Source organism: Sinocyclocheilus grahami, unplaced genomic scaffold (genome assembly GCF_001515645.1).
Source record: "Sinocyclocheilus grahami isolate Dianchi unplaced genomic scaffold, SAMN03320097.WGS_v1.1 scaffold86.1, whole genome shotgun sequence".
Classification (NCBI taxonomy): Eukaryota; Metazoa; Chordata; class Actinopteri; order Cypriniformes; family Cyprinidae; genus Sinocyclocheilus; species Sinocyclocheilus grahami.
Window position 1 is genome coordinate 2176236 of NW_015505265.1, and position 10385 is coordinate 2186620.

Here is a 10385-nt window from a genome sequence, read left to right on the forward strand (position 1 = left end):
TATATGGCAGGTGCCCATCTATGAGATGAGGAATGATGGGAGGGACAACCTCTTGGGGGCACTGTTGATAGCAGGACAGTTTGTCATCCCAGAGGTGAGTTTTATTGGTTTTCTGTAAGAAATGCACATATTACATTTGGATACAAAGACAAGATACCGTCACATATTTGTGTTTTTTTAAGATGCTTATTTTGGAGCATGTTAACTTGAACAATATATAGCTAATGATAATTCTTATAAAGAAATTATTTTAAAGCCGTTTGAGTGAATTGCTTACTTTCTTCACAGGTTTGCCTCTATTTTCATCATAAGCTGTACAGGGGCAACCGTGTCACCAAAGTGGATGCTGGAAGTTTTAACGCATTTACTTCACCGAATCTGCCGCCATTAGCCAATGCTGAAGTCGACATTAAAAGTGATAACAGTTCTGCCAACATACACAGTCTTATGCCCGGTTCAGACTACATGATTTTAACCCGATTTTGCCACGATTTGCTTGACGTAGGGTGTCGTGGGGAATCGTAAACGACAATGGGCATCGGGACGCAAGATTCCATTGTTTCAGCATGGGTAGTGTGTCATAGTGGACGACAACCGATTCCGCGTCTGCGATGCTTCACGACATCACGACAGAAAGACTAGCATGTTTAATTTTTTTCCTGTCGTCTACGACGAGTTCTGTCACATTGGTGACATTGACCAATAGCAGCACAGAAGCTCTTTCATGCACAGGTTTCAAACATGGCAAAACGAAAGAGAGATTATGGTGCTGCTAGGTGGAGTTATGAGTTCGTGGAGTTGTGGCAACAGTACTCCTGCCTGTATGATGTGTCATCGAGAGACTACCACGACAGAACAAAGAAAGAAAAATTCTGGCGAACTATAGAGGAAGCGCTTCAGCAATGTTTACAATCTTGTTTTCGGAAGTCAGTCACTAGTTCCGCCTTCACGATGACGTCACGTTAAAGACGGCACGCGATGAATGGTCGGGAAGCAACGTGTAGTCTGACATGTTTCTTGTCCACGACACAACAAGATTTTAGGAGTCAAAATCATGTAATCTGATACAGTGACTATCGTGACCGACAAAAATATCGTGTAGTCTGAACCCGGCATTAGTCCCATTTGAGTCTATTCAATTAAAAGATTAGTTTACCCTCAACTATGAAAATTTGGTATATTATTTTGCTCCCTTTAACTGCTTTTTTTTTCAATTCTTTTTACACACTTTTCTCTCTTTACTATGCAATTATAATGAGGCTTTCAAGATTCAAAAAGGACAAAAGTAACACCATTAAAGTATCTTAAAGGGATAGTTCACCCAAAAATGAAAATTCTGTCATTAGTTACTCACCCTTATGTCATTCCAAACCTGTAAGACCTTTGTTCATCTTCAGAACACAAATTAAGATATTTGTGATGAATTCCGAGAGCTCTCTGACCCTCCTATCGACAGCAAGGATCCTTACACGATCAAGGGTCAGAAATGTAGCAAGGAGATCGGTAAAAGTCCCATTTGAGTCTATTCAATTAAAAGATTAGTTTACCCTCAACTATGAAAATTTGGTATATTATTTTGCTCCCTTTAACTGCTTTTTTTTTCAATTCTTTTTACACACTTTTTTCTCTTTACTATGCAATTATAATGAGGCTTTCAAGATTCAAAAAGGACAAAAGTAACACCATTAAAGTATCTTAAAGGGATAGTTCACCCAAAAATGAAAATTCTGTCATTAGTTACTCACCCTTATGTCATTCCAAACCTGTAAGACCTTTGTTCATCTTCAGAACACAAATTAAGATATTTGTGATGAATTCCGAGAGCTCTCTGACCCTCCTATCGACAGCAAGGATCCTTACACGATCAAGGGTCAGAAATGTAGCAAGGAGATCGGTAAAATAATCCATGTGACATCAGTGGTTCAACAGTAATTTTACGAAGCTACGAGAATACTTTTTGTGCGCAAAGAAAACAAAAATAACGACTTTGTTCAATGATTCGTCTCCTCCGCGTCACCCTATAGCGCCATTTTGGAGAGTATCGCATACGTAAACATCGTTTGCTGTTCTGTGTCAGCAGCACCATACGCGGATACGCTGTTTACATTGTTTACACTTGGGTCTGAATGTAAACAACGTATCTGCCTGCATATGGTGTTTATGTATGTGATACTCTACAAAATGGCGCTATAGGGTGACGCGGAGCCTTGATCGTGTAAGGATCCTTGCTGTCTATAGGAGGGTCAGAGAGCTCTCGGAATTCATCAAAAATATCTTAATTTGTGTTCAGAAGATGAACGAAGGTCTCACGGGTTTGGAACGACATGAGGGTGAGTAATTAATGACAGAATTTTCATTTTTGGATGAACTATCCCTTTAAAAGTGGTCTGTGTGACTGTGCTGTATTGTATAATCACTTAAATTTTTCTGTTGCTTTCTTCAGAAAGTTACCATATGATTTCAGAATTTAAAAAAAAAAAAATTTTAGAAGCATGAAAGCTTATTTGCATGGTTTGCATCTCTGTTCAACTTGTTAATGATGCATAAAATTAAAATTGCAAACATGAGGAGTAACAAATGTTGAGTCTAAATGTAAATATGGTTTAAAACTGCAAAAACATCACCATTGGATAGCTGACAAATGTATTAATTAAATTTATGTGAATGTCTAAGGGAAAACTTATGTTTTAAGTCATCTTTCTTAATTTCTTTCTTTTTCACTTTAATAATCTTGTGGTGTGAAGAATTAATTAGACAGTACAAATATTCCATGTTGTCTTACAATTAGTATTATACTTCATAAATAGCAACTGCTTAAACTTAATATAATATAAAAACTGCACATGCAGTAACTATACACACTTTTTTTAATGAAAAACATAAAGACATGTTTAATTGTGTATATCGTGTCATATTGCCAGACGCTGCTTGAAATATCATGCCAGCTCCCTTATTATTGATGCTGTTGTGTTATTAGTTTTATTCATACCTGTCGTTTTAAGTAATATGCTTTGTTTTTTTTCTCTTTAGTTAACTGGGATACTGTGTGGCGAGCCAATACAACCTCCAAATTCACTGTCAACACACAAATGAACCGTAATGTGGGTCTCCTGCGACTCTTCCCAGGAATCACTGCTGATACAGTAAGGCCGTGTGGTAATGTCTGCCTTTATTTGCCACATATTATCGACAAATTTCTTCATTCAGCGCAAGTACGTGTTCATTATCATATATACTCTCTCATCAGGTGAGGGCATTCTTGCAGCCTCCTATGGACGGGATCGTACTGGAGACCTACGGCAGCGGTAACGCTCCTGACAACCGTGCTGACCTGCTAGATGAGATCCGTAAAGCGACCCAGAGAGGAGTCATCATAATCAACTGCACCCAGTGCCTCAGGGGCTCGGTCACAACCTCATACGCCACTGGCCAGGTATGGGTGTTTGCTTGAGAAAGGCCTCATGTGGGTGTATTCCAGGAGTGTGTAATCCTTTAATATTCCCTCTCAGGCTCTGAGTGATGCCGGTTTGGTCGCTGGGTGTGATATGACGCCGGAAGCTGCTCTTTCAAAACTTTCTTATGTGCTGGCAAAACAAAACCTCAGTATAGAAGAGAAGAAAAAGGTATGCAAAAATGTCTATTAAACCGAAACCACATTTGACATACGAGAGGAAAAAACATTGTAAAATGTAATTCATATGTTTTTAAAGAAATGTTTAAAAGTTGTCATGCAGTGTAACCAAGTAAATAAAAAAAGTAAACAAATATAATGGTAACACTTTATTTCGATAGTCCACTTTAGACATTCTATTAACAGCAAGTAACTTTGCAACTACATGTCAACTAGCAGTTAGTAGAGTATTAGTAGACTGTCTGCTTAATATCTTCTAACACTTTCTTTGACAACATTCTACTAACCCTAGACCTACCCTAACAGTCTACTCTGAGAGTTAGTAGACATGTAGTTGCAAATTAATGAGAATTAGTTGACATGTAGTTACAAAGTTACTTATAGTTAATAGAATGTCTAAAGTGAACTATCGAAATAAAGTGTAACCAATATAATTAATTAATTAATTAATGGGAGAGTCACACCACTTGACAGATTACAAAATGAACTAATTTTGCCTTATCATAAAAAGGCCAATATTTTTAGATCCTGATATTTTAGGCGATTTTTTGTTGTTGTTGTTGTTGCTTTTAAATGTTGGTTATACCACATGATATATTTTTTTAAATATTAATAAGCAGTTTTGTTGTTAATAATAATGATACTAATACTAATTAGATTCTCCCAACGTCTTAATAAGACTTTCTTTTGAAGACCTGCAAGACATTTGTACTTAAACTTTAAAATGAAAACTGTTTTTTTTTTTTTATATAAGATGCTGAGTCGCAATCTGCGTGGTGAGATGATAGCTGACCTGGGCGGAGCAAAGCTTTCTCTCAGTGACAGTCGATTTGTTCAGGTCATCGCCAAGACCCTCAGCATTAGCTGTAAAGAGGTAATGTAACCTGCAGTTTCCCATTTTTTAACAGTGCTTTGCATTTCAAGCACTCAGGTGTAGGGGTGTGTGATATTGACAAAATCCTGATATTTTGGGGGGGATTTTGTTGATAATAATTTGAGCTTAATAATTTGTGCTGGTAACTGGTTGTGGACATCTGATTCCTAAAAATATTCAGAAATATATTGTGCAGTTATAAGCAGCAGTGACCTAAATGAACTTTTAAATTTAAATTGATTTCCAGGGACATTTTTAACTTTGTACTGGGATTTTCTTCGTATCTAGATGTATGCATGATCTTACATTCATTCTATGTCAAATTATTTTATTTATTCAAGAAATTCAGTTACTATAATAAGATACTTTGGAGTTTAAAAATAACATTTTGAACATTGAAATATGAAATAATTAATAAAAATCAAATTCGATTTCAAAATATGCAACTAAATTGTCAGAAGGTTCATAAGGCTGATTCATTAAAAAAAAAAGTAATTCCGTCTTTTATAAACTTTTAATCTTTCACTGCTGTATTTATATGGAACCTTTTCGGTTGCCATTCTAACTGCATTTCAATAGGCCACATCATGCAGTGAATGAGTGGACTGTCAAGTCGTGTTTGTTTGTTTTTTGGAAAGTGAGTGACATACTCAATGTCGACTCACATTGTTACAATAACATTTATTGTACAGCCCTATTATACACAAACAGCTGTGTCGGCTTGATACACTGTATTTTAGTGTAAACTGATGATTTGCGCATACGTGCACTGTAACCAAGTTAGCATAATTCATTTTAGTAATTAGACTGGTAAAACAATGGAGAGTGTTTGCAGATAATTCATGATTTATTCATAGTGAATTCCCGCCCTAAGAGTTTGTATAGCTCTACATGGTACAATCATAATAAGAAGCAGAGGTTGTGATTAACTATACTCTTAAAGGATAATATTAATGTCTACAGGAGCTTGAGGCCATACGAGATGCGCTAACGCCCACTCTGGTGTGTGTTGCTTCTAAGATTGGAGACATTGAGGCTTTAGATGCCATAAGGGAAATGGTAAGATCAAATCTTCCTCAGCATTTAGACATTATAATTCATTTGCAGTTATTATTTTGAAAATATTGGTTTATTTTAAAAATTTGAAATGCCTAATATGCTTCTGCAGATACAGTAAACCATGGTGCTTTTATGGGTTATGCAGGTTCTAGTCAGCCTTGAAGTTTGTTCCAATCCCATTCCCCCTTTTTGTATCTGAATATATTAAAAGTGATGTAGGAGCATTCAAACAAGGTTTGCACTGTCAAATGTGGTCCAGTAAAACACGATACAGAACATGACTAATGTCTTCTATATAGGGAACTGACTTGAGCATGGCAGATTATGATGGCCGCACTCCCCTCCACATCGCCGCGTGTGAGGGCCATCTGAAAGTGGTGGAGTATCTGCTGGGTAAAGGGGCCACCGTCTATGCCAGGGATCGCTTTGGTGATACACCTCTTCGCAATGCTGTTCGCTTCAGGTAAGATTGATTTTAGTGTCCAAATGCTTTTTGAGACAAGCAGAAGTACTTTCCATAAGTCAGTCTTTAAGACGAGCTAGACTGGTGGTTTTTAACTGATGGGTTGTGACCCAAAAAGTCTGGTTGTAGACAGCAGGGGAAAAAAAAAACATTGCTAAATGCAACTCACCATATCATTATTCCTATTTAGGATAGCATTTACTTACCTTCCATTCCAAAACAGTATGAATTACTTTCTTCCTTCAGACACAAATGATGAACTCCAAGGTAAAGTCAATTAAGATGTAAGTGACTGTATATGCGACCTTTCTATGTCTGTAGGCATAAGGAGGTTGTGAAACTGCTGAGGAAGACTGGAGCTCATTTTTCCCGGGAGGAAATGGAGGATGCTGGAACAGAGTTGTGCAGGTCTCATTTACATTTCTTCTCAGTCCTTCTTTTTCTTATTGCTGTTATAAACTTGTGGGCACAGACATTTGATAGATAGCACAAATGTTTATTATTATTATTATTAATTTATTTTATTACTATTCTTACACTTAGAGTGGTTTTCCAAATGGTAAATTAATATACAGTTCAACAATCTTTTTTTTTTTTTTTTTATAATTTAAAAATGATGAACAGTTCAGTGTATTGAACACATAACAGAACTGATCATCTCCTGTGTTGATGATTGCCCATTTACAGCTTCTACTGTGTGTCTTACAGTCTTGCGGCGAGTGGCAACTTAGAAGCATTGGAGATTTGGCAGTTAGCTGGGGTTGATATGACCATGTGCAGTTATGATGGACAGACGCCCATTGAAGTGGTGAGTTTATAGGGATTTGAATGAAATAAATAATTGTAACCAAACAATTAATACCTTCAGTGATGTTTCGTTCATATAGCCGTATGAATGAACTTGCAAGACATTTTGATGTTGTGTTGCATTGGCTGTTCTCTTCAGGCAAGAGCCACTGGATGTGAGGAGGTTGTTGAGTTCTTAAAGCAGGCTACTCTGTACCAAACAAAGGTATGGAACCTAAAGTAACTAACTAACGCATATATATTTTCAGTTATAAGGATATTATATTATGATATTATCTTTTACTTGATGCTTAGACCACAATTTCAAAACCATTAGAATTTTTGGAATTGAGTGGTTTATTTTAAATGGTTCTGTGGTATGACATGAATTGAATTCCTGACATGAAAAGGAATATGCTGTTTGAAATATGAATTTGTTTATATAGCATGTGCATTACTAAAGTTAGTTATGCACAACTGAAATACACTGAATATGCCTACCTTTCCACAGACTGATACATTTTAAGTATTTATCAGATAAATATATTATATTTATCAGGTAGACTAATACATATTACATATTAAGTATTCTCAACATAAACATTAAGGGGTTTCAGAATAACTAAGCTTTCTTTTTTATAATTGATCTGTTTACTGATACTCTTAACTTTTCAGCATCAGACAGATGAGGGAAATGAGGTAAAAACAGTTCATCAGAGTAAAATAAAATCATTAATTTCATTTCATGTGGAAAAAAATCTCTCTATGTATATACACACACACTCAGTATATACTGTTTAAAAAATGTGCATGCTTCAGAGTGATGTGGAAGTGCTTGTCTCATTGGAAGGGTTGTGAGTTGATCTCTCACAGAAAAACAATACAGGTTTTGGCATACAGAAATGAATAGTTTGAAAGGCATCTTTCATTACCTTTAGTGAGTAAATGGTCCTGTATTGTAAAACATCCATTGCTGTGATGAAGACTTGTAAGTGTGCTCAAGGTCTTTGTGGCATGATTAGTGTGTAAGTGAAGTTACCAAAAATCAACAGCTAAGTTAACAAAACAATCCCTCGTCTTTTTCTTGCAGCCAGTATTTGAGGAGGATGCGGAGGAGGTAAATTGTGTGTTGAGCTGAATAGCATTCAGCACACATGTGCAGTCATAATTTACACTGAGCTGTGCTGTGCTGTGATTGGACAGTGTTCGACCATTTTTATGTTCATAAATGAGCAAAAAAATGAGCAATCAAAGTAACTTGATTGTGCATTGATGCATTAATATTTCACAGATGGAGAACTGCTTTAATGTGCTCTTCAAAAAATGAAAGTTGTTAAACTGATAAATACTGTGACTGCAATCTGCATTTTGCACATTGATTTAAAGTGTGAAAGTGTGCTTATATTACATTATTCCCTGTCTGTTCTCTAGAATGGCGAGTATATCGAGTTTACCGCTTGTCCAAGATCCTGAGGAGGCCGTCCTGCTAGCTGTCACTTTTTTTTTTGCCATTATCATCCATCCAGTTTTTACCTGACCTATTGCAGATTTTCCTTACTTGGACCAACATCCTCTTAAAACATAAAACGCACAAGCCATAGCTTTTAAGCCTGTCCCTCTAACACAGTAAGCAATCAGTTATGAATGTATCGTGATAATGAACAATCATACACACTATATATATATATATATAAATATGATATATTTATCGTTTAGATTCAGAATGAATTTAGATATGTGAAGCTGTCAGGACTAATGGCTGTTGTCTTCATTCAGTGTCCTTAATGTGTTCACATGTATCAGATTCAGTATCACCTCAGTGCTGTCACCTAAACCTGAATGTATTTTTAAAAAGCAAATACAATTGAAACCGCAGTGAGGAGGAAGGATACATAATGTAATATACAGAGACGCAAACCCAAAAAAAGTTTGATGGTTCAAAAGTTGTACATGTTAAACTAAAACAACCAGTTGCCCTACTGAGTAACTGTCAAAAACAATGTTTATAATCCAAAAGGTAGTGGAACATCAGTGCTTTCTTGTTCTTTATTTTTGTTCGTCTGTAATTCAGTGTTTCGTATTCATACGTATTCATGGTTGAATTTTAGTTCACCTCAGAAAAGGTTTCAATCAAATTGTTTTATTGTTACGTTTTTAATTGTTGTAGCAATAGAAATATGAAAGCATATGTTTATGCTGTTGAAACATGCAAATCAACACATGCCTGTCATTGTGACATTAAAATTGTGACATGTTTTGTTGCAAAAATGTAAAGTACTTTTTTCATGTGCAAAGAAAAAATGACTAAAGTGTCCAAAAATACATAAATTATATTTCACATTATGACATACTGAGCCAGGTAACGTTATAAAGAGAGAGTCAGTTAAGAACTTCTAAGTATATATTTGTATTTATTATAGAATTTTATTCATTGCTTTTCACTGCTTTTAATTTTTTCTGATACTGACTTGCTTTGTATATAGGAAATTGATTCAAAGGCTGATTGTCCTGAAAAGGCTCGTTCAGTATTTTGTCTTTTGGCCTGACCAACAGCAGACAGGGAAGTGTGCAGAAAGTCTGTTTGAAAACTGAAGTCATTATTTTTTTAAATTCTGTTCATTAATTGTAGTTGCACAGAAGTTCAACCTTAATGGTTAAACAAACAGTCAGAAATTATTAGAGATATTTCTCCCCTGTAGCTCAAGGAGGGTGCTGTTTCTTCATCTTTTCAAAACGTTCCTCCGAAAGTACTGGTTCAAACTATTAAGGGCAGTAAGATTATTATTTATTTTTTTATTTATTGAAAAAAATATATCAAAGTGGTAGTAAAATTTATTTATGAAATAAATGCTGTTCTTTTGACCCTTCTATTTATCATAGAATCCAGGTAAACAAATAAACACATACAAAATTGATCACCATTTTCCACAAAATTACTGAGCAGCACAACTGTTTTCAATATTGATGAAGAAATGTTACTTGAGCACTAAATCAGCATTAGAATGATTTCTAATGGATCATGTGACATTTAAGACTGAAGTAATTATGCTTTTCAGATTTGCAATTACAGAAATAAATTACATTTCAAAATATATTAAAATGGAAAACATTAGATTAGTAACATTATTAGTAACGTTTTTACTGTGTTATTATTTAGCATGTACGTAGTAGAAATTATCATTAACGTAATGAATTATCAATGTACGGTATTTTTATAGACTGGCATCAATAGATCAATAACTCATGTAAAAATTATACCTAATGCATTACTATTTAACAATTGTAACAAGTTATGTTATATTAACCCCTTCAGACCTGATTTTTTTCTGCTGAGCAAAAAAACAATTTCTCAGTTGATTTTTACTCCCTTCCAGCATAGAAATAAAGGGGGAAAAACATTTTTGATAACTCATGTTTTTATTGGTATTTTTTCATGTCCATTACAATGGACGCCACAACTAAATGAACGTAAAATGCCATGAAATCTTAGATTAAAAAAGGCCATGTTTTTAACATAGGAGGTTGGCGGATTGAATGGATTGAATGATTGTGGGCAATGTAACCCCAAGAAA

The 10385-nt window shown here is 35.2% G+C and overlaps 1 protein-coding gene across 1 annotated transcript in view; it reads left to right on the forward strand.

Annotated features, from left to right (window-relative positions):
- LOC107586863 (60 kDa lysophospholipase-like) overlaps positions 1-9120 on the forward strand; it is a 20900-nt gene extending 11780 nt beyond the window's left edge. The window contains exons 8-19 of the mRNA XM_016274415.1: positions 3031-3143; positions 3248-3433; positions 3510-3623; positions 4386-4505; positions 5469-5564; positions 5864-6027; positions 6349-6435; positions 6736-6835; positions 6974-7039; positions 7489-7512; positions 7904-7930; positions 8245-9120. Of these exons, the coding sequence (XP_016129901.1) occupies positions 3031-3143; positions 3248-3433; positions 3510-3623; positions 4386-4505; positions 5469-5564; positions 5864-6027; positions 6349-6435; positions 6736-6835; positions 6974-7039; positions 7489-7512; positions 7904-7930; positions 8245-8286 (1139 nt within the window). The 3' untranslated portion in view covers positions 8287-9120. The remainder of the gene's footprint in view (positions 1-3030; positions 3144-3247; positions 3434-3509; positions 3624-4385; positions 4506-5468; positions 5565-5863; positions 6028-6348; positions 6436-6735; positions 6836-6973; positions 7040-7488; positions 7513-7903; positions 7931-8244) is intronic.
- The last annotated feature ends 1265 nt before the right edge of the window (positions 9121-10385 follow it).